The sequence below is a fragment of the Podarcis liolepis genome, assembly GCF_965112155.1.
Source record: "Podarcis liolepis genome assembly, chromosome: 17".
NCBI lineage: Eukaryota > Metazoa > Chordata > Lepidosauria > Squamata > Lacertidae > Podarcis > Podarcis liolepis.
The window spans coordinates 40570494-40594973 of NC_139571.1; the positions used below are offsets into that span (position 1 = coordinate 40570494).

Here is a 24480-nt window from a genome sequence, read left to right on the forward strand (position 1 = left end):
AAAGCCCATGGACTGGAAGTGGTTCACGGAGGCCGTTTAACTGGCCCCCGAGCTGCCCTTGAACCAAGCCACCCACTCGGTGAGTCCCCGCGCACTGTGCTAAATCAGTGTAGCGCAGCACGCAGGGACTCTCTCCCCTGGCTCCGGAAATCACTTCTGCGCATGCCCAGATGCCAGAAATTGCTTCTGCGCATGCCCAGATGCCGAAAACCACTTCTGCACAGGCACAATTTTCAGCATCTGGGCATGCACAGAAGTTATTTCCGGTGCTGCGGACATGTGCAGATGCGATTTCTGGCATGACGATGCGTCAGTCTGGCCCACAGAGGATCTCCGCAGGAGTGATCCAGCTCATGCCCGGTAAGCCTTGCTGACCCCTGGTGTAGTCCAAAGTTTCTGGACTAGGCTGCAGCAGATGGGCTTAGATGGACCATTGGCCTGATTCAAGGTAAGAAAGCTTCAGGAGTTCTTACAGAAACACAGCCTTCAGATTCATAGATCATAGAATTGTAGAGTTGGAAGGGACTGCAAGGTTCATCTTCTAGTCCAACTCCCTGCAATGCAGCAATCTTTTGCCCAGTGTGGGCCTCAAACCCACGAACTTGGATTCAAAGTCTGATGCTCTACCAACAGAGCTATCCCAGCTGACTCAGAGAACCTCTTTCCCAGCAAATAATTTCAGAGGGTGGCTGTAACAGTTGGTTGCAGTGAAAATGAAGAAGAAAGCTTGAAGAATGAAGGCCTGGTGAGAATAATGGCTGCCCAACATACCATATTTTTGGCTCTATAAGACGCACCAGACCACAAGACGCACCTAGTTTTTGGAGGAGGAAAACAAGAAAAAATATATTCTGAATCTCAGAAGCCAGAACAGCAAGAGGGATCGCTGCGCAGTGAAAGCATTCGCTCTATAAGACGCACACACATTTCCCCTTACTTTTTAGGAGGGAAAAAGTGAGTCTTATAGAGCAAAAAATACGGTAAAACCCAACTCAACAGTTGCACTAGTGGAAACTTAATGTGCAACAGGTTGTTTAAAAAGAGGATTAGACAAGTTAATGGTCCATAAGGCCATCAGCGGCTACACCTTACAGTAGGTATATCCAGTTATCACTGGAAGGATTTCCAGGTGGGCAAGTACTGTACATCAAACACACCCAAATATTCCCAGCGTGGGAAGGGTATATAACAGGAAAATCTGGAGGTGGTGTCTCTGCTCCCTCTGGTGGCCACACATAACACTGCTTCCAACTTTGTGACACCAGCTCCTGCCAGGATTTTGCGTTTTTTTTTCAGGGTGGGAACTACAGACACCTCTAAATCATAGCTGTCAACTTTCAGATTTGAAAATAAGGGATCAGCAGCCTCGAAAATAAAGGATCAGCAGCCTCACCTGTCCTGGGGACAGTCTACGGGATATCTAACAATCCAGGATAGCAGCGGGAAGCAGCGCTGGAATAAGGGAATTTCCTGCACAAAAAGGGAAGGTTGACAGCTATGCTCTAAATCTCAGGCTGATTTCTGGCTTTACTTGACAAATGAACTAAAGAAAACTGTGTGCCATGCAAGCGGTCCAGCAGAGGCGATGCTTGACTCTGCCTCCGTTAAAATGCCGGTTCTGTCAGTGCCTGAGAGCCATTTTTCATGAGAAACTCTGCATATATGTTTTAAAGCAGAACCCGCAAGTGCCTCTATCTTCCAGGGAGAGTCCTGGATTTATAGAAGCTGCCCTGGTTTTTTATTGGATCCTGGAATGTCCCAGTCTTCCTTAGGACATTCCTATTTCTGTCTACTGTCCCCAGGATTCGTGAGGAAGGAGAAGTCAGGGGTTTTGAATGTATGGTGTGGATTGATGTGTTGCCTCAGAATGTATGTGGAAGATCATTTTTTTGAATACTTCCTGGGAGTAAAAATCTACTAAGTTTTTTTGGTCTTCACCTTGCAACCCACCCTTCCTCCTTTAACTTTTCAACGCCACACCATCATCTTTTAGTCCATGCAACATTCTACAGAGAGACATGTAAAGTTGTTGTTGTTGTTTAGTCATTTAGTCATGTCCGACTCTTCGTGACCCCCTGGACCAGAGCACGCCAGGCACTCCTGTCTTCCACCGCCTCCCTCAGTTTGGTCAGACTCATACTGGTAGCTTCGAGAACACTGTCCCACCATCTCGTCCTCTGCCGTCCCCTTCTCCTTGTGCCCTCCATCTTTCTCAACATCAGGGTCTTTTCCAGGGAGTCTTCTCTTCTCATGAGGTGGCCAAAGTCTTGGAGCCTCAGCTTCAGGATCTGTCCTTCCAGTGAGCACTCAGGGCTGATTTCCTTCAGAATGGATCGGTTTGATCTTCTTGCAGTCCATGGGACTCTCAAGAGCCTCCTCCAGCACCAGAATTCAAAAGCACCAGTTCTTCAGTGATCAGCCTTCTTTATGGTCCAGCTCTCACTTCCATACATCACTACTGGGAAAACCATGGCTAGTGAGGAAAAATTTCCGGGTCAGTTGCGCACTCGGTCCGTGGAAACTGGTAGGGAAGAGAAATAGGATTCAGATTCTTTGCTTCAGGCATTCCGGTGTCTTCCATTGCACTGCTCTTGCTGCCTTCGAAATGCGCTGCAACACTTGCCTGTGGCTCCTGGGACTCCTGAGATCTGACCCTGCTGGTCTCCGACCTGGAACAACGCTCCTGTTTTTGCCAGATTCGAAAAAATAAAACTCTGGTTTTGTGCAGACATGCATGTTTAGCAGTTACCAGCGGTGGAAAACTCTCTGTTCTCGCCCTCGTGCCTGCTCATAACAATACTGGTGTTGGTTTTACTTTTGGTGTCGCACTAGGAAAATGTAACCGAAGATGGCTCATTGTTGTTGTTTCAAAGGGCGGGTGTTTTTTTTTAAAAAAAAACCCAAATGTTTTGTTTTTATTTCTTTTTTCCTGCAAGGGAATCCCACGAAACATTGCTCATGGTGATGCAATGTGAAGATAAATATGGTATCCACAAGCAGGCAGTCAGGCCAAGCACAAAGTCATTTCATAAATGTACAGAAGAGGACAACAGAGGACGAGATGGTTGGACAGTGTTCTCGAAGCTACGAACATGAATTTGACCAAACTGCTGGAGGCAGTGGAAGACAGGAGTGCCTGGCGTGCTCTGGTCCACGGGGTCACGAAGAGTCAGAGACGATTAAACGACTAAACAACAACAGCATCACTGAGCTAATGAGATGTGCAATTATATGCATACAGCTCCCATTTGTTTTGATGGTTGCCAAGGCTGCTTCTAAGTCTCAGATTCTAAGCTGTAGGCCATGTCCAGAAACCTTTGGGAGAAGCCAGAAGTGTTTAGAATGGTATCATAGTGCTTTAAATGTGTGGAATGTGGTGACAGGGGACAGATCCTGAGAACTCAGGACTAAGTAGAGAATGGGCCTGGTAGCACCCACTGGGTGGGTGAGTGCAAAGGGTGGCAGGTCTCCCTGTGCGACATAGACATGGCTGCTCAAACAACTGGATATACTTTAGTTTCATGAAATGTTATGATTCACCAGGGACCATTTATGACCCGCTATAATATCGCGCTTCGCTTTTTAGGCTAACCTTTGTCAGCCTTTTCATGTGTAGCAAAAACAGTATATGGATCTCCCAGTATGGTCTGAAGGCGCATGAGGCCACTGCTGTCCTTGATGCTAAGCAGGTCCAAGTCTGGCCAATGTACGGATGGGAGACTTTTAGGTATTTATATGCTGCTTTGGGTTGCCAGATGGAAGAAAGGGGAGATATAAATGTAAGGATTTTTTATTAAAAGTACGTGTCCTTTCCTATGTTCGCAATGACTCACGGTTTTAAGCAAATTAATCTGACTTCACTTTACACGAGTAGGGGGAGCGAAACTGAAAATATTCTGCCCCCTCATCCAAAGATTCCACTCCTTCCACATCAGCCTTTTATTTCGCAATGGATATAATTCATTCATTATAACAACTGTGTTGTCATTGCTGCTTACTTGTTTTCTGTGCAAACTAATTTTTGTCCAGACCTAATTTGCAGTCCCATCTTCAAGCATGGTTGCTATACCAGCCTGTCCACGGCTAACCAGCAAAATACTAAGGATTTTTCAGGGTTACTGTTCCTTTAATTAGTGATTTCCACCTTGTTGCTTTCTTTTAAAGTGGCTAGTTTGCTTTTTCCTGACCCGCAATTAATCCCTGTTTTTGGGTGGGGGTTAAGAACTCCTCTTTGCAGCCAGAGCAACTGCTCATTATTTTTAAATTTTGTTTTTTTGGGGTAGTGCAATTTTGCTACTGGGAAATTAATGAGCAACTGCTCTAGCTGCAAACAGCAAAAAAAGTTAATTAAACCTGCCCCCCCCAAGTGGGAAAGAGGAGCCAATTAAGGATTTATTCAGGCATGTTGAGGCCAAGGTAGCCACAGGAAGCAATCAATTATCTGCTTTAAAATAAAGAGGCAAGGAGGAACCAATTAATTAAAGGGGCAGTTGAAGGGAGATGGGAAACTTTGCCGAATGGGATTTACTCCTGAGTAAACATATGGTGGGCTCTGGCTTATTCGGACAGACATTTCTGAATTTTTATGAAGGATTTCTATTTTAAGTTTTAATCACCCTTTAAAATCTACTAATGGATTCCAGAAAAGCGATGCTTAGTTGTTCTCACTTGGTAGGAAAGCAGTCCATGAGGAAGTGGCTCAAATGGTGAATTGTGCCCCATAATAGGTCAGAATCTTCTGTCTGCTGCTCTTAATGACAGCCATAGTCACCATCTACAGAGTTTAACTGATCATGACTCATGCTAGGGGCCACCCCCCCCAAAAAAAACCCAAATACACCCTAGATGAGGATAATGAATTGTTAGTCAAAATGACCTTCCTTATCACCCAGGGATGTGGCAATAAGGTTGCATACCCTCCAAGATTTCTCCAATGTTTGCAATAAAGGTAAAGAGACCCCTGACCATTAGGTCCAGTCGTGGCCAACTCTGGGGTTGCGGCGCTCATCTTGCTTTATTGGCTGAGGGAGCCAGCGTACAGCTTCCGGGTCATGTGGCCAGCATGACTAAGCCGCTTCTGGTGAACCAGAGCAGCGCACGGAAACGCCGTTTACCTTCCCGCTGGAGCGGTACCTATTTATCTACTTGCACTTTGATGTGCTTTCAAACTGCTGGTTGGCAGCAGCAGGGACCGAACAACGGGAGCTCACCCCGTCACGGGGATTCGAACCACCGACCTTCTGATCGGCAAGTCCTAGGCTCTGTGGTTTAACCCACAGCGCCACCCACGTCCCAATGTTTGCAGTAGAGATGTCCTATTCCATTATTCTTATTATTACCCTGCCCATCTGATTGAGTTTCCCTGATTGAGTTGGTAGTTGGGTAACTACCAACATATATAAAAACGTAATTATAAAACATTAAACATTTTCTTTAAAAAACTTCCCTATACAGAGCTGCCTTCTAAAGGATGTCTTCTAAAGGTTGTATAGTTACTTATCTTCTTGGCTCGGGAGTCACATAACTCCATACCCACCAATATTTATCCAAAGAAAACAGAGACATGCTAAGGAAAAGTGGGACATTCTGGGATCAAATCAGAAACTGGGAAGAGCTTCTGTAAATCCGGGACTGTCCCTGGAAAATAGGGACGCTTGGAGAGTTGGTTGCATCCAGCAGGTCCCAGGGAGTGCTGGAAAAGACAACACTGAGCAAAGTCACCTGACCAGCTTCTTATGTTCCTATTTTCTCTCTCTCTCACACACACAAACAATGTGCACACACAGCTCCCAGCTGACAATGACGTCCTCCTAAAGGCATAGGAACAAATTCATGCTTTTTGTGGTCTCCATGCTATTTGCCTGTGGTATATAATGAGGGGAAATGGAGGGTTATCACACAAACATGGGTTACTCTAGTAAACACCTGAAAGAGGAAAATAATCAGTAAGTGTCTCTGACTGTATGAACCGACTTGCCCTCCAGTTCGTATCCAGAGTTTGCTTCTGCTGAGAAGCAAAATGACTATAGAAGCTTATATTTGCCCACAAATACGGAAAATAAAGCAAAACATGGGTGATGGGTTACCAGCTAGTGACCGGGAACTTACAGCACTAGTACAAGACCTGTTTGGGTCACCAGCAATTTTGGTTTAGCTGAAATATGTATTTGAGGTTTTCAAAAGCTTTCCAGGAATACAGCTGTGTTGAAGGATCTTTTAACCTCAGTCTATGCAAAACGCCAAACTCTGTTTCTTAGAAAAACAGGACCTCGTCTTCTGTGGAAGGAGATGGGACTTGCAAGGGTGCCAACTTGCATAAAATATGGGGGTGCTGGTGCTGGCTGGGGTTAATGTTAGTTTAGTCAGTTCTATTTTTCTAGAGAATGAGGTGCTGGGACTCGCCATGAAGCCTCCCTTGTTCTCTTAGGATGGCAATGGCACCCACCTGAGAGGTGCCAGAACTGAGTTTTGTTGAGTTTTGTAGGAAAAAAAACCATGGCTGTAGTCAGTGCCGGATTTAAAGGTAAAGGTAAAGGGTCCCCTGACCATTAGGTCCAGTCGTGGCCGACTCTGGGGTTGCGGTGCTCATCTCGCTTTCTTGGCCGAGGGAGCCGGCGTACAGCTTCTGGGTCATGTGGCCAGCATGACTAAGCCGCTTCTGGCGAACCAGAGCAGAACATGGAAACGTCGTTTACCTTCCCGCTGGAGCGGTACCTATTTATCTACTTGCACTTTGATGTGCTTTCGAACTGCTAGGTTGGCAGGAGCAGGGACCGAGCAACGGGAGCTCACCCCGTCACGGGGATTCGAACCGCCAACCTTCTGATCGGCAAGCCCTAGGCTCTGTGGTTTAACCCACAGCGCCACCCGTGTCCCAGTGCCAGATTTACATATAAGCTAAACAAGCTATAGCTTAGGGCCCCACTCTCTTGTGGGCCCCCAAACAAATTAAAGAAAAAAAACCCCTGGATGTACATTTCTAAAATATAAGATAAAAAACAAATAAAATAAAGCCTACATACAGCAACAGTGTTTTGTGTTGTGTAGGCTTCTGTGATGTACCGTATTTTTCGCTCTATAACACGCACCCGACCATAACACGCACATAGTTTTTAGAGGAGGAAAATCCGTAGGCCTGCCACCCGTAGGCATTCCCTCCATAACACGCACAGACATTTCCCCTTACTTTTTAGGAGGAAAAAAGTGAGTGTTGTGGTGCAAAAAATACGGTAAGTAATGGGCCCCGCCTGCTAGCCTGCTCCCTAAAATATCACTGGTTTGCTCATTTCTATATACAGGGTGCCTACATTCTACAAATGCAAATGGCTTTACATACCTGTTAGGTCCATAATTTACCATATAGCATATATTCAACAGAAAAAACAGCGACAATTTCTTGTTGACAAAGGACAGTTGGACATATAAAGGGGCCATTACCTTCAGTAGCTTAGGGCCTCATCAAACCTAAATCCGGCCTGGGCTGTAGTCCGAAACACCTGGAGGGCACTAGTTTGGGGAAGAAAGATCCAGGTGAGCCGTAATGTACCTGTACACAGCAGCTCTTTTCCTCTGTGTGGTTTAAAAGGAATGAGACAGTCGGCAGGGAAATGGTTAAGCTCCTCTGCTTTTCCATTCCCCATTGTGCTCACCTGAAGCTGCTTTTCCAATTCAGAGCAGACCAGTGGACAACTATTATTTGGGCCAGCCCACCCATGGGATAGGGATGCAGGTGGCACTGTGGGCTAAATCACAGAGCCTAGGACTTGCTGATCAGATGGTTGGTGGTTCAAATCCCCGCGATGGGGTGAGCTCCCATTGCTCGGTCCCTCCTCCTGCCAACCTAGCAGTTCGAAAGCATGTCAAAGTGCAAGTAGATAAATAGGTACCACTCCGGCGGGAAGGTAAATGGTGTTTCCGTGTGCTGCTCTGGTTCGCCAGAAGCGGCTTAGTCATGCTGGCCACATAACCCAGAAGCTGTACACCGGCTCCCTCGGCCTACAGAGCGAGATGAGCGCTGCAACCCCAGAGTCGGTCACAACTGGACCTAATGGTCAGGGGTCCCTTTACCTTTACCCATGGGATAAGGTGAGGCAGCTTCCCCAGGTGGCAGTATCCACAGTGACAGTGGGCTATGTATGGGAGTAAGAAATAATATTTTGTTCATGGAGAAATTGGGTGTGTAGGTGGGAGGGGGCTTGGAAAGCCACAAAAAAACTTTTGACATCAGAACATTATAGCTAAAGGTGAGCAGGTCTAGGTTGACTGAGGAACAGCTGGGTTAATAGATGTGGTTGTGAATGGCATTCAGTGTTCTGGAGTCTTATGCTTTATATATTGTATTCTTTCGGGATTTTTGATGTTTCCTACAATGTTTTTATTTTTTATCCTTTTATGCTTTTATTGGCTTTTTCTTTGTAAACCACTTTGCCTTTTAAAAACAATAATAACGAAAAGTGGTATATAAATGCTTTTAGCAAATAATAACAAATGGTATTACAGCAGGGAACCCACAGGAGCAGTTATTTTTTTAAAACAAACTTCTACAAAAATTAAATGACAAATTTGGAGGGGTCTTGGGAGGCCTCAAAAAAACTTACTGGGGTGCAGATGTAGCCTGCAAGCCAGAGCTTTCCAAACTTTTCATGTGGGTGACACACTTTTTAGTAATTCAGTTTTACGAGCAAACCAGAGGTTAAACAAACCCTTTTCCAGTCCCGGGAGCAGCATGGGAGCCTTCGCATGACACGCCGACACACTAATGTGTCGCAACACAGTTTGGAAAGCATTGCTGTAACAAACCCAGATATACATTTACTGAAAATCTACAGGCATAAATCTGTTGCATATCTTAATAGCTACGGTAATGGTACCATTTTCAAACAGGTTTAACTTACACCTTTTTCTTTACCCAACATTCTTCTGCTTTCAAGTATGTTCACTGTATATGAAAATAATTCCATCTCCCTTTTGACATTTCCAAAATTTACCTTGTATAATTGCACAGGTGATACATGCTGGCACAGCATCCTTTTAAACAGTTATCTTGATAACTTACACAAAGTGTAATGTTAATTACTGCCTTGCACAAATATTCCAACATCAAATGTTACAATGTTTCATGAATCTTGTCCCCATTTTATCATACCATTTCCTTGCAATAAAGTCATCGTGATATGTTTAAAAGATGTAATTTTTCAAGATAGTATAGTCACATAATTGAAATCCATTTCTTTATAGCTTCTTATGGAAGCTACATAACCGCAGATATTCAAACCACGGCAAATAGAGAATACTAAGAATAGAGAAACTACCTTGCCTTTTTTAAATTTCAAACCTTCTAAAACTGGTAATTCGAACTCTCTTTACTTGCAGATATAGCTGATCAAGATATTCTTTTTCTATATTTATCACAGCTCCTTCTTAAATTCTTAAATTGTCTATTAAAAAATATGCTCACAATTCCATTACTCCATTATTCCATTACTCACTATATACAACTTTGCAATAATATAACCTCAGGTTTGATACACGAAAGCCGCCTATATGTTTCTCATCTGCCGTCACTTTTTCCTTAATTCTTGCTTATTTCTTGGTCCACAAAACCTTTTTATTAGTCTATTCCATTTTCTAATTTCACTTTCTTCCATTTTTATTGGCAAATCCTAAAAGCTAAAGTAGAATGCTCTCTGGTGCTTTGTTACAAGTTAAATGAAAAACAACATTAATACTTGAATAGACTACTGAACAGAGCTATCTATTGCTTTCTCTGATCATGATTTTAATTAATTATGGCCATTTCAGACAGACCCTCCAAGTGCAGTGGCAGAGCTTCATGCTCTGGCACCGGGGGGCGGAGAGCAGGCGGGGGCAGGGCTGGCACGTGTCCGGGGGGGGGGCAGGGCTCATTGCCTGTGGGGGCAGGGCCCCAGTGCGGGCGGGGAGGCAGCCGCAATGGCACCCCGCTGGGATCACGCTGCTGGGGGCAGTGCGCTCCCCCACACTCCTCTTCCTTCACCAGTGTCCAAGTGTCCTATTTTCCAGGGACAGTCCCAGATTTACAGAAGCCATTCTGGTTTCTGATTTGATCCAGGATTTCCCTGCTTTTCCTTAAAGGTAAAGGGACCCCTGACCATTAGGTCCAGTCGTGGCCGACTCTGGGGTTGCGGCGCTCATCTCGCTTTATTGGCCGAGGGAGCCGGCGTACAGCTTCCGGGTCATGTGGCCAGCAGGACTAAGCCGCTTCTGGCGAAGCAGAGCAGTCCACGGAAACACCGTTTACCTTCCTGCCGGAGTGGTACCTATTTATCTACTTGCACTTGGCGTGCTTTCGAACTGCTAGGTGGGCAGGAGCAGGGACCGGGCAACGGCTCACCCCGTCGCAGGGATTCGAACCACCGACCTTCTGATCGGCAAGTCCTAGGCTCTGTGGTTTAACCCACAGCGCCACCCGTGTACCCGCTTTTCCTTAGGATGTCCCTATTTTCATTGGAGAAATGTTGGAGGGTATGGAGTTATGCGACCCCCAAACCAAGGAGATAAGTAGCTATGCAACCTTCAGAAGGCAGCCCTGTATAGGGAAGATTTTTTTAAAAAATGCTTAATGTTTTATTATGTTTTTATATTTGTTGGAAGCCACCAAGAGTGGCTGAGGTAACCCAGTCGGATGGGCAGGGAATAACAACAACAACAACAACAACAACAACAACAACAACAACATCCCTATTTTCAGTGGAGAAATGTTGGAGGGTATGTTTCATGCATTATATGCCTATAAATCTGGCATCTTGGCTGGTATCTACTGGTAGACCTCCTACCTTCAAAAATTTGCAGGTAATGGTAAATAACCACATTGATGTTAGCTATTTAAGTAATTTAGGGTTTGGTGAATGGTGGGCACCACTGCAACTATAAAAGAACAAGGGAGGTGTTCATGGTGAGTTCCGGCACCTCTTTTTCTAGAAAAATAGCACTGCAGATAAGTTAGGTAGGTCAGGCTGGTGTAGCAAGAACAACCTGTGACATGTTAAACCTTTGCAGATTTCTGATGGTTGTGAGCTCCCTGGGCCAGAGGCTACGTCACATTCACACAGCTTTATCTCTCTTCTCTGAAAATGCCTTTCTGTGAGATCTTTTCTCGGTACCCTCTGACCCAGGGCTCCCTAGATGGGTCTTGTGTGACCTTCCATCAGCCGTCAATGTGCTGCTGGTCAGGGTTAGCGTTAGAGATTATAAACAAGAAGCCACAGTAGAGTCAGCGTTTAGAATGGGCTGAAACAGAGACAACAGAGACGTCAAATCTAAAGATAGAGGCACATGCTGAGTAAAACAGAACCTCCGGATGGAGCCATCATTTCACAGAAGCTCACTCAGCACAAAAGCACCTCGACCAGAAATGTCTCTTGAACCAGAGCTCCCATTCCCTCAGGACAGACACCTCAACCTTAGTTCCCAGCTTGTTGATCTTACTCCCACTTTACATTAGTCCTTCCAACTCACCTACGTGGATTGTCTTAAAGGTAAAGGGACCCCTGACCATTAGGTCCAGTTGTGGCCGACTCTGAGGTTGCAGCGCTCATCTCGCTCTGTAGGCCGAGGGAGCTGGCGTACAGCTTCTGGGTTATGTAGCCAGCATGACTAAGCCGCTTCTGGCAAACCAGAGCAGCACACGGAAACGCCATTTACCTTCCCGCTGGAGTGGTACCTATTTATCTACTTGCACTTTGATGTGCTTTCAAACTGCTAGGTTGGCAGGAGCAGGGACCGAGCAATGGGAGCTCAGCCCATCGTGGGGATTCGAACCACTGACCTTCTGATCGGCAAGTCCCAGGCTCTGTGGTTTAACCCACAGCGCCACCTGCATCCCTGTGGATTGTCTTATCTCCTGGCAAATTACAGGAAATGCAACAAATGCGAGCTGTTGCTCAGGGACTGATCTGTAATGCTGCCAGGTCCGTTCAACAAGCAGGATAAAAGGATAATGTTGTATGGAAGATGTCAATCCTCTTATTGCAGATCAATGTTCCTTTCATGAGATGGTTAACTTGTCCCATAATGGCAAAATCCAAGCTTCAAAAAGATTTGCATTTAAAGTTTTCTGATGAACACCTTTTCCAATTGCATTGTTTGAAGATGTTGCCACAGGAAGAGAAGGCATGATTCCTTTCCCTCCACAAGATCTGTGTCAAGACAGTTCCTTAGTTCAAGGATGATACAGCCCCCTTGATAGCCGTGCAAAATCCAAATCAGGATATGTATTTACATCTGGGAACAGTTTCGCTTGTAAAGAACATAAGCAATAGGATTCCATGAGTATTTGGCCCCATCTGCATTATACATTTAGGACAGTATCATGACACTTTAAACCTGTGGTTCCCAACGTGTGGGGCAATTTGATTTTTAAGGGGGGCAATTCAAGAATGAGTTATTAACAGGGAATGGCCTTTTAGGCTTCCTCCACATGAATAGGAGTTCACTTTTTGAATAATAAGGATTATATGTCACAAGGGGGGCGGGCATCAGGATTTTAGAGACACTTATGTGGGGCATAGCCAAAAAAAGGTTGGGAACCACTGCTTTAAACAGTCATGGCTTTTACCAAAGAATCATGGGGACTGTAGAGTGTTACAGGTGTTGAGAGATATTAGGAGACCTCTATTCCTCACACAGGGATGCGGGTGGCGCTGTGGGTTAAACCACAGAGCCTAGGACTTGCCGATCAGCGGTTCAAATCCCCGCGACGGGGTGAGCTCCCATTGCTCGGTCCCTGCTACTGCCAACCTAGCAGTTCAAAAGCACCTCAAAGTGCAAATAGATAAATAGGTACCACTCCAGTGGGAAGGTAAACAGTGTTTCCGTGTGCTGCTCTGGTTCACCAGAAACGGCTAAGTCATGCTGGCCACATGACCCGGAAGCTATACGCCGGCTCCCTCGGCCAATAAAGCGAGATGAGCGCCACAACCCCAGAGTCGGTCACGTCTGGACCTAATAGTCAGGGGTCCCTTTACCTTTTATTCCCCACACAGAGCTACAATTTCCAGAGTTCCCTGGGAAGAGAAATTGCTTGTTAAACAACTTTGGGAGTTGTAGCTCTGTAAGGGAAATAGGCATCTCCTAAGAACAGGGCCAGCCCACTCAGGAGGCAAGATGAAGTGACTGCCTCAGGCGGGAGGATCCACAGGGACATCAGATCCTGATGCCCATCTTTCTCTCCACCCCCCCTCCCCGTTCCTGGCATAGATCTTCCCTCACCCTTTCTTCCCTGGTGCCATTTTGGGGTCCACCTCAGACGCCGAAATTTCTTGGGCTGGCCCCGCCTAACAACCCTCATCCCCGTTAACCAACTGTAGTTCCCAGGATTCTCTGGGGCAAGCCATGACTGTTTAAAACGGTATGATACTGCTGTAAATGTATAGTCCACATGGTGCCTTTCATGCAACTCCACTTATATTGCCCTCTCCTGCACATTCTTAATGGACACTGGCAAACTGCCTCTTGAGGAATTGTTCTTCAATTGTTCTTCTGCAATGCGCTCTACATGGGGCTACCTTTGAAGGTGAACCGGAAGCTACAACTAATCCAGAATGCGGCAGCTAGACTGGGGCGGCCGCTGAGACCACATAACACCGGTCTTGAAAGACCTACATTGGCTCCCAGTATGTTTCCGAGCACAATTCAAAGTGTTGGTGTTGACCTTTAAAGCCCTAAACAGCCTTGGTCCTGTATACCTGAAGGAGCGTCTCCACCCCCACCGTTCTGCCCGGACGCTGAGGTCCAGCGCCAAGGGCCTTCTGGCGGTTCCCTCATTGCGAGAAGCAAAGCTACAGGGAACCAGGCAGAGGGCCTTCTCGGTAGTGGCGCCCACCCTGTGGAACGCCCTCCCATCAGATGTCAAAGCGATAAACAACTACCTGACATTCAGAAGACATCTTAAGGCAGCCCTGTTCAGGGAAGTTTTTAATGTGTGACATTTTAGTGTATTTTTGGTCTCTGTGGAAGCCGCCCAGAGTGGCTGGGGAAACCCAGTCAGATGGGTGGGGTACAAATAATAAATTATTATTATTATTCAAGGCTGGCCTTCTCTAAGCTGGATCCCGCCTGGTGTTTTGGGCTGCAGTGCAGGATGTGCTGTCAGGGGCTGATGGGACTGGTAGTCCAGACCATCTTGTGGGCCCAAGGTTGGGGGAAGTTAGCTGATCCAGACCTGGTCAGAACCTCCTTGGTGTCCACCTACATGTGGTCCAGCGGCATCAGCATCTCCACATTCTCAAAGCATCACCAGCACCGCCACGTTCTGACTTAACCAAGATAAAGAAACCGTACCATAAAAGGGAAAAGATGAAAGAAGAGCACCAAAGAAGCTGCGCGATGAAAGGGTAGAGATCAAAGAAAAACACCCAGGGCACTTCCTGAGAAACTGGCCCTATGTACATTTTCCACTGCAAGCAAAACCATGAAGAAAAACAACGGTTACTGAGTGGACCGAATGAGATGGAAACAGTTTCCATTGCAAGTTGCTTTCTAGAACTCACTCGGCTGCCTTCCTGCACGCGGCTCAGCCTGGGGCCGATTTCTTGGCTGTGACGTCGCTCACTGCAGCGCCGCCAGGAAACCAGCAGCCCACCTGCAATATAAGGGCGACTACGGAAGTCTTTGATCAGAGATCCACCTCCATTTCCTTAGCCTCAGGTTCTTGTGTGGTCCATCTCCAGCTCCCCTTTCAAACCCTTCCCTCTTCAGCCAGAGGGAGGAGGAGGAGGAGGAGAAGAAGCTTGAGGGCACTCACCCACTTGTCCCTGTGACACCACTATGACTTTACTATTCTTCTTCTGGACTATTGTCCTCAGTCTGCAGCTGACTATTGGTAAGGAAAGAGAAGAGTGGCCCAGGATACCTGAAGGCAGGGTGGGGTTAGTGCTTGCTGTAGGCTTTGCTTCAGCTTTTTTTTGCATCTGAGCTCCTGCAGGAGGTCCACTCTCCATCTCTGCTCCAAGCTCTTAAGCAACAAAGACCCACCCCTTACAGACCCTAATTTCACTCCCTCCGTTTTATCACGGCAAGAGACCTGCGTGGCATAGGCTAGGCTGAGAGATATCGTCCTCTCGGGCATGTTTGTAACCTCATCTTTTCCTTGATTGGCCCCACAATCTTCTTGCAGCCCAAAATGTTCCTTGTGCACCAGGAGAAGCATGTAGAGTGTGGGCTGAAGAAGGCGGACGAGCTTTGCTTCCTTGTCACCTGAGTCGTCGGAGGATGAAGAGCAGCTTCAGGCAGCTGTACAAGGGATTAGCTCTTCGCTGGGTGCATCATGGAGACAGGTAAGGAACCCATTTCTATGCACTCAGGGTTGGGGGGGAGAGGGGGCTTTCAATTACCGTATTTTTCGCTCTATAGGACGCACCCGACCATAGGACACACCTTGTTTTAGAGGGGAAGAACAAGAAAAAAAAATCTCCCTCTCTCTGCTCAGTGCCCCTTCAGTGAAGCGGCAGGAGAAATGGAACCCCTTCCATTTCTCCTCCCCCTTCGCTGAAGGGGCGCTGCGCAGCTCTCCCTCTCTGCTGAAGCCAGGAGAGTCTTGCTCTCCCGGCTTCAACAAAAGGAACCCGAAGCCTCTGGAGCGCAGCTCGAGTTCCCGCTGCGCTCCAAAGGCTTCAGGCGGCTATCCCTGAAGCCTGGGGAGCAAGAGGGGTCAGTGTGCACCGACCCCTCTCGCTCTCCAGTCTTCAGCGAAAGCAACGTGAAGCCTCCGGAGCATGGAGGGAGCGCTCCCTCTGCACTTTAGAGGCTTCGCGTTGCTTTCGCTGAAGCCAAGGAGCCTGCATTCGCTCCATAGGATGCACACACATTTCCCCTTCATTTTTGGAGGGGGAAAAGTGCGTCCTATAGAGCGAAAAACATGGTACTTTTATTTACCACTTTCTCTTCCTTCCCCTCAACTCCCTCCATTCCACCTACCCCCCACCTCTCTCCTGTATCCCCTTTCTGGGCTCCCGCCCCACTCGTCCAGCACTTAACAGTTGAGTTTCCTCCTCCTCCATTTTCCTCAGCTCCCACAGGAAACGCCACTTGGTGCTCATGGTGGAGCCAAGCGGCGTCAAGAAAATGGCCCGTTCCACGATGCACCGAGCAACCGTCTGGGACCCTGGCTTCATCCGTGGGAATTTTTCGCTCAGGATTGAGCCGCTGCGGAAAGAGGACGCAGGAACCTACGTGGCCGTGGTGAAGTTTGCCAAAGAGGTGTTGCGTTGCCAGGTGGAGCTTGGCGTGGTGTCAGGTAGGTGAATCTGACAGCTGGCAGCAGCTGCAGGAAAGACAGTAGCCAGGTTCTGTCAAGCAAGCTATCTGAAGAGCTGCTTTGGAACGTGGAAGGGAGATCATGGGCAAGGGTAGCCAAACCTTTCCCTCGTTGCCCTCAGTAGCTTTAAGCCATTTTTCTAAGCCCTACTCACTTCCAGCCTTGGAGGTGGGCTGGGAGAAAAGTTCTTCAAGAGATGGAGTGTAAACAGGGGAGGGAATGGCAGGGGCGTTGCTACACTTGCGGTGCAGGCCTGTGAGGCAAGTTGGCATAAATTGGCAGGTGGTTCTGGGCAAATTAAGATGGTGGATGGCTCGAGTGTCACTGGCACTACACTTACCCATGCTGGTAAGTAAGGGATGGAAGGACCTGTCAGTTTCAGTCCTCTTGGATTCTCATTTTCAAATCTGAGATTCAATTCTCTACCTTTTTGCAGCGATTTGCATTAAAAAAAAATCCTCATGGAAATCCACTGGCATTTTCATGGGGGTTTCTCCCAATAATTTTTTTTTTTTGCATGCAGTTTTGACAGATGAATGCATTTTTGCACATCTTCTTCACTAATTTGTATGCAAACTTTCCCCTAACAGAATGAATTTTGCAAACACCGTTTGACAAAATTCAGATAAGGGCAAACTTCAAAGGATGGCTGTGTTTCGGTTCTCATATTATTTTGGAAAATGTTGGTTTTTATAAATTCACCTCTGAATGCCAACTGAATCTAACAACTGTTCCATCCCTACCTGAAACCAAATATCTGTTGTTGTTCAAGTCTCTAAAAATAGAGGGACGTGACAAGAGACCTGGAGCTGGGTCAGGCCCTGTCAGCTACCCCTTAATAATGCCCTTGCAGAATGGTTTGACTCCCCTCACCAATCCTCACTTGATATGTGAATGAGGCAGAATTCACCCCTCTTGCAAAGAAAAGGTGACGGCACCATTTCATCCACTATGCCCCTTGGACTTGACTGCTTTCTCCAGAAAGGAACAGATGGAGATATTAGCTATATGATGAAAGTCATATCTTGTGATATGGACATCAGTGTGTGATTCTCCTTTTCCTTCAGTGACTCCTGATTCTCCCGGTCCCCTGATTGAGTCTGAACCTATCCAGTTAACCTGCAACTCCACACATCCAGAAACCCCCCAAGAGATACGCTGGTTCCATGCAGGTCTGCTCATCGCCAGCTCTGGTCGGTTCTATTCCCTGAACCAGACTCTGCTTATCTCCAGATCATTCAGGAGTGATTCTGGGCCCTGGGTCTGTGAACTCACCTTTGCAGATGGGGAGAGAATTTATGCCACGTACAACCTGAAAGTCATAGGTAAGATTTGCCTTTTTCTTTTCCTGTTTCCCCAACCAGAGAGTGCTTCCTCTTAGGATAAAAAATACAATAAATAAATATTCTCTTAAGAATCAGAACACATTTCCTTTCTAAATTCCTGCCGCCCTTGTTATATTTTGTGGGAGACTCACAGGGCCTGGCAGAGGCCTGGGCCAGGTGGATAATGTGCCCCCCTTTTTTTTACCCTGGGGATAACTGAAGTCTTATAAATAAGTAAGCATATAAATAATTTTCACAAAAGTTATTCTGAAAAATAATTTTATTTTTCAAATGGAATTTAAAATATTCATTTTAAATGGAAAATATAGATAAATATGCTGACTGAGGCCCCCTTTGGAATCGGAGACCCAGGCCAAGTGGCCCATATGCCCCCCCCCCGGGCCTGATTCACACAATAGCATGTCTCTCCCCCCCCCCAATCCAGGATTTGCTGAGCCAGCCATATCTGTAGTCTATGCTGCGGCAGGATCTGATGCCCACCTGCCCTGCCTCCTGAACGACAATCCCACGGACTACGGCATTTCCAGGGTGGCAGCACGTTGGAGCTACGCAGCAAGGAGAGAACCAAAAACAATAACCACCCTCAGTAATGGAAGCAACAGAAATTTTACCCTCCATCTTCCTGCGGTGGGTCTTGATGATGCAGGTTGGTACACCTGTGAGATCGCCATTCAAGGAAGAAACATCACGAAGAACATCACACTGGCAGTAATGACAGGTGAGGAGCGGGGGCGGCACCAGAATTTATTTACAGTGGTACCTCGGGTTACATATGCTTCAGGCTACATACGCTGCAGGTTACAGACTCCGCTAACCCAGAAATAGTACCTCGGGTTAAGAACTTTGCTTCAGGATGAGAACAGAAATTGTGTGGCGGCGGCAGCGGGAGGCCCCATTAGCTAAAGTGGTGCTTCAGGTTAAGAACGGACCTCTGGAACGAATTAAGTTCTTAACCCGAGGTACCACTGTGTTTCTTTATTTTGTGAGGAGAGGGAGACAGAGAAAGATCCAAGTAGATTTCTAGGTTGGCGAGTTGTGTCCTACATGTTAAGATCTCTGAAAGAAAAATGACGGCGGAGTCCAGCAATGGGTTGGGGGGGAGAAGGCAAGTGAGGGGTGATCTCCTTGTTTGGGGAGTGCGCTTGTCCTTTCTGAAAAGGCAGCTTCAAAGGTTATCCCATGATGTTCTTATTGCAGGAAACCCATCTAGATGTCATTCAAATCATAGCCATTCAGTCTAGATTAATCAACCAAAGCTCTGGTAGGTGAATCTGGAGTGGTGGTGGAGGTAATGTCAGGAATTCTGTGTTGAGGGCAGGCTTGTGTGGTTTCCAATGTTGTTTTGATTTTGCCATGTTGCAACAACACAGAATAGGAAAGAAAACATTTTAAATGGCATTTACTGTACTTCTAATAACTAGGGAGAGCTTTGGTGAAATAAACTCACCTTCCCTTTTGCTTTGCTTTCCCCTCCACATTTCCAAAATGCATCGGCAGCGAGGTTTTGGGGGTCATGAAAAAATGATTTAGATTCATGTTCATCAGTTAATTGGTTAAAAGTCAGGTGATTCGCCAGGTGAAAACTGATTTGACAGCCCTGGAAGTAAGAGATGTCATGTGTAACAAATGGGGCCAGGAATAGACTCCGCTTCAAGGGAGGATATGAGAGAGGCAGGTGATAGAGGATAGAGAAATGAGTAGCTTCTGTTTCTTTCTTTCCATTCAGTCACCCTGAGCACTGAGGGGATCATCATGGAGGGATCTCGTCTGCTTCTCACCTGCAATCTCAGCTACCACACAGGAAAGGAGCTTTTTACGTGGAAGTACCTCGGTTTGAATCCCACAAACATGTCTTGGCCTGAGGCTGTCTCCACGAGTTTTGGGCTCCTAAGCCAAGGCTCGACCCTGGAGTTTCCTCAGGTGTTGCCCAATGATACAGGTACCTGGGAATGCAGTGTCCATGGCCCAGATGGGATGTCAGGATCGGTGCAGTACCACCTTGAAATTGCAGGTACATTATTAATTTGCTTATACGCTATTAATTCTTTCATTTGTCATTGCTGAAATCTGTACCCGGTACAGTGGTACCTCGGGTTAAGAACTTAATTCGTTCCGGAGATCCGCTCTTAACTTGAAACTGTTCTTAACCTGAAGCACCACTTTAGCTAATGGGGCCTCCTGCTGCCGCTGTGCTGCTGGAGCATGATTTCTGTTCTCATCCTGAAGCAAAGTTCTTAACCTGAAGCACTATTTCTGGGTTAGCGGGGTCTGTAACCTGAAGCATATGTAACCTGAGGTACCACTGTACTCCGATCAAATTAACAGGGCAGCTTATAGTAAACTGTTTTAAAGACAATAAAATAACGTGCTCATAAAAAGAAGCTAAACCTGGCAACTCCATAAAAGCAGCCTGAAAATGATATATGATCTAGGTAGGTTAAGTCTAGTCAAAGGCGACTATGGGGTTGTAGTGCTCATCTCACTTTCAGGCCAAGGGAATCAGTGTTTGTCCACAAAAAGCTTTCCAGGTCATGTGGCCAGCATGACTAAACTGCTTCTGGCACAACAGGACACAATGACAGAAACCAGAGCGCATGGAAATGCCATTTACCTTTCCGCCACAGTGGAACCTATTTATCTTCTTGCACTGGCGTGCTTTCGAACTGCTAGGTTGGCAGGAGCTGGGACAGAGCAACGGGAGCTCACTCTGTCACAGGGATTCGAACTGCCAACCTTCTGATCGGCAAGCCCAAGAGGCTCAGTGGTTTAGACCACAGCACCACCCGTGTTCTACATATATAGGATCTATATGTGATTGATCAAGACTGTGTGTGGACTACACAGGAAAAAACCAAGTAGTCTGTCTCCATTGATTCCAGAACAGAATGTGGTGCAGCCACCGACAACCAGCCTTCAGTCTCCATCTCCTGTTAGTTTTCCCCCAGCCACCATTGCTGAACATATTCATTATCCAACTATTGCCTCTGATGAATAGCCTTTCATGGTTCTTCAAATTCCTCTGAAAACCTCTGCTCAGAGACAATAGCTGGATAGAAAAAAACCAAGCAGGTACCCTCTGTTAAACAAAGGGTCTTCTGTTCCACCTCCATCCTCTTTTTTTAAAAAATGGTCTGTTTCCAGCAACTAAGTGAACCCCAAGTTTTGATGCTTTCTGGTCCTTTTGATCCTCTCCAGATTATTTAACTGCAGTCTTGCCTTGCAGGTGCCCAGATCGCCCTTGTGCAGCCCAGAGCAGCTGAGAAGATCACTCTGGGGCTGATAGCCTTCCTTGTTATTCTAGTCTCCATCCTTGCTTTGACCTGCCTGAAACAAAGAGTAAGTCACTGCATCTGCTTTCTGTTCTCACCTGCTCTGCTCCTCTGGGCGTTTGGTTTTATTTTATTCTAGCAAGGCTTGAGTGGGGTGGGGACCCAATAGAGAATTTTACGCTCTGTCATTGCTGAACGTCCAGCAATGCCAACAGACCTTTCCTCCTGATGAGGCTTGAGACAGATGTAACATTTTCAAATCCATGCCCTCCCTAAACTGCTAAAGTTGCAATACGAACCAGCCCAGGAATGCTAGTTGCCGTATTTTTCTCTCTATAGGACGCACCAGACCACAAGACGCACCTAGTTTTTGGAGCAGGAAAACAATAAAAAAAATATTCTGAATCTCAGAAGCCAGAACAGCAAGAGGGATCTCTGCGCAGTGAAAGCAGCATCCCTCTTGCTGTTCTGGCTTCTGGGATAGCTGCGCAGCCTGCATTCGCTCCATAGGACGCACACACATTTCCCCTTACTTTTTAGGAGGGAAAAAGTGAGTCTTATAGAGCAAAAAATACGGTATTTATTCAGCCATCACTTTTCACAAACAAAAGGATGCCCCAAAGAAACTAACAACACATCTACTGCAAAATAGTTTAAAAAGTAAGAAAATGATTTTTAGATCCCAGGGCAGTGTTGGTGAGGGGTTAACACTGCACCATTTAAAATCTTTTCTAGATACCCGCAGTTGTGTTGTTTATCATTTTAATGAAAACAGATGTCAAAAACCCTTTGAAAAGCATTGCTCTGGCATTAGGGCAGGGAGAAGTGTGAAACGCTGCTACAGCAAGACATGAGGTTTGCCATGTAGCTTGCTGTTGTGGTCATTGATTTTTCTTTAACCAATATCCGATGCAGGGAAAAAGCAGGATCTGACCCATGATGTGGCGGACAGAGAGTAAGCCTTTGCCCCTGCAGCAGTTCTGATCAAAGCCACACAAATGTTAATCAATAGCATCTGTCTGTTATTGCCTATCATGTCATTAGAGATGGGTAACATAACTCTCCTTATTCAAATTCCATGCACCTTTTAAAATGTTAAGTTAAAAAAAAAAAAAGGCTGAGGACAGATGAGACATTGTTTGTTTGTCTGTTTATGCACTATTTTGCAAGCAGCCTTCAGTTCTCTGGAAAACAAACAGACAAACATGTTTAAGTGTTCCTGATAATTGCATGATACCCCTTCATGCAATTCATGTATGTAGAAGGCTTAAGTCACATGCACTAATGTCGATGGAACAAAACAGAACATACACACAGAAAAAGTGCAAGGCCTGTAGAAAGTCAGGTGCAATTCTGCCTGAGATCAATGCATAGCTGTCAAGTGTCCCTTATTTGGCGGGACAGTCCCTTATCCCAGTACCATGTCCCGCTGCTGTCCCTTATTGATGAGGCTTCATTTGGCTGCTGGCTGGGCTTTCTGCCTTTGGCTTGGAGGGGCTCAGAAGTTGAACATACCTGTGCCCGGAAAATCCCTTATTTTGGCTGCTGATCCCTTATTTTTGAGGCTGCTGGTCCCTTATTTTCAAATCTGTAAGTTGACAGCTATGGATCAATGGCAGGGTAGCATGAAAATCTCACAGCCCAGAAACAACCATTTTATCTCTGGCTCTGGGAAAGGAAAGGCCTTCACCAGGACACTGTGAAATGATGAACAGTTGAACTTGCTTTTCTGATGGACTTTCGCCCCTCCAAAAAGCTCTGCTGCTGTACAGCTGGTGGGACGTGAAACCTTTTGATATTGAAATAGACAGGAAGTAACTCCGTTGCCAACTACTTTCCCTCCCCCCTTTTAGACACGCTCCCGAAACTTCCCAGCATTGGATCTGATGCTAGCTTCCGCTTTGCCGGGGAAAGAAGTAAAGGATGAAGGCCAGGAGGAGAAGGGACTGCAGATTTAAAAGAAGCAAGAAGGCTGCTTACAGGGCAAGTCCCAAGGATAGCCTGATGGTCCTATCAAGTGAAGACTGCTTATAGGGACAGCCAAGTGCTTGCTCACCCCAGGTGTTCTCAAGCTATGAGGTAAAACACTTGGAAGGGGGATTTAATGCTCCCCCATGGAACATGCCTTCCTCCCTATACCAGACAAGGCAAGAAGATGCACGCTGGACTTTTCAAGGGGTGATTCCATGCACGCACACCCCATTTGTGTTGTCCCGCCAACCTGATATGAGAAGGGCTGCCCTCCCTGTGTGTAGCTGTTACAGAAGAAAAGGGGGGTTTGGCTTTTGCTGCCCAGCTCCCCAAGGGACTGAGTCCCCTAAGTCCATGATCAATCAGAGATGAAAGGATGGAGGCAAGATCCATAGAAAGCAAGGCAGATCTTTATTTTTCTGTTTAACAGAGTTCCCTCCCCTCCTTGCAAGGAGGTAGGAGAGACCCCAGCGGTGGTGGGCAAGCCCCTATAAAGACTTTTGAAATTGCTCATCCTGTAACCCAAGACCCCCCCCCCAAAAAAACCCAACATACCTACATCACAGAAGGAGGTGGTCTCCAGCAGAAATTTGAGAGTGTTGCTTCTCTCCTGTCTGCCAGGATACCTGATAATGCCTTTTCCGGGTAGCTTGGCCATTCCTTTGATATGGTAGTTTCTGAATCTCTTACACATATTGATAGTTCCGCTCAGCTTAACAGATACTTGCCAGACTGTATTTGCAGGGATGTGTAGGTCCGTACAGTCCAGTGATAATTGGAAAGCTTTTTCCATTTCCTTCCTCCTTGCAGGGAAATATTTGAGGTCAATTTGGGAGAGTCAAAATGGCTTCAGGATTGCTCTCCTGTTCTATTTCAGACATGTGGTTTATCTACTTATGTATGTTTTTGCCCTGTACGTTTGTTCTATATTTGAGACCTTAGAATTCTTATAACATAGCTTTCCCCTATTGGTGGGTTTAGGAAGGGGCAGGAGAGTTTTGCTCTATTCCCCTTTCGCCTGTTAGTGGCCTGCTCCACAAACCTTTGCACGGGGCATCAGCTGGCCTGCATATATATATATATATATATATATATATATATATATATATATATATATATGGATCCCTGCATGTTCTGCTGTGGGTGGCACAGGTGGTCGGTTGGGTGCTGGGTTCATGGGGGCCCAGAAGTTGGAAAGGATTCTGCGAAGGACAAAGCCAAATCGTTTGTGTGACATAGATCAAAAGCTTAGCTTCAGCCAGATGAGGGATTATGAGGTTCTTATGGACACCACTTTGGGAGATGACAGGACCCTATGTGTATTAAAGTGTTTCTGCTTGCTTGTGTTGTGTCTTCCTGACCCCCTTTGGCATATTTTGAAAAAAGGGGGCGAAAGACTGAATGGCTAGCAGCATGACTGGAGAGGCTAGAAGACTCTCTTGACTCTAGATATTATACCCCTTTTGCTTGTTACTGAATAATATTTTCATCTTTGCAATGATGGCACGTCTGCATTGAGATCCTTTTATTAGACAGCCCTTGTGGCTTGTAAGCATGTTGCATTTGTTCTTTTCGTGCAAAAAAGACTAAAAAAAGAAAA

The 24480-nt window shown here is 46.3% G+C and overlaps 1 protein-coding gene across 2 annotated transcripts; it reads left to right on the top strand.

The window, feature by feature from the left end:
* The first annotated feature begins 380 nt into the window (after window positions 1-380).
* Window positions 381-24480, top strand: LAG3 (lymphocyte activating 3). Of its 2 annotated transcripts, none has more exons than XM_083481852.1 (8): window positions 381-448; window positions 15155-15314; window positions 16047-16273; window positions 17362-17619; window positions 18065-18358; window positions 19367-19651; window positions 20864-20976; window positions 22763-24480. In XM_083481852.1, exons 2-8 carry the CDS (start codon window positions 15250-15252, stop codon window positions 22865-22867), a joined length of 1347 nt encoding a protein of 448 aa, XP_083337978.1. In that variant the 5' UTR covers window positions 381-448; window positions 15155-15249; the 3' UTR covers window positions 22868-24480. The 2 variants fall into 2 exon arrangements, with proteins under 2 accessions (XP_083337978.1, XP_083337977.1); XM_083481851.1 differs by lacking the exon at window positions 381-448 and adding an exon at window positions 14489-14860.

Bases quoted from the DNA above. Each gene is read 5' to 3' on its own strand.
- LAG3 (XM_083481851.1), top strand. From the start codon at position 14,806: ATGACTTTACTATTCTTCTTCTGGACTATTGTCCTCAGTCTGCAGCTG. The intron at 19,652-20,863 runs GTACATTATTAA...CTTGCCTTGCAG, and splicing joins GTACCACCTTGAAATTGCAG to GTGCCCAGATCGCCCTTGTG. The intron at 20,977-22,762 runs GTAAGTCACTGC...CCCCCCTTTTAG, and splicing joins TGACCTGCCTGAAACAAAGA to ACACGCTCCCGAAACTTCCC.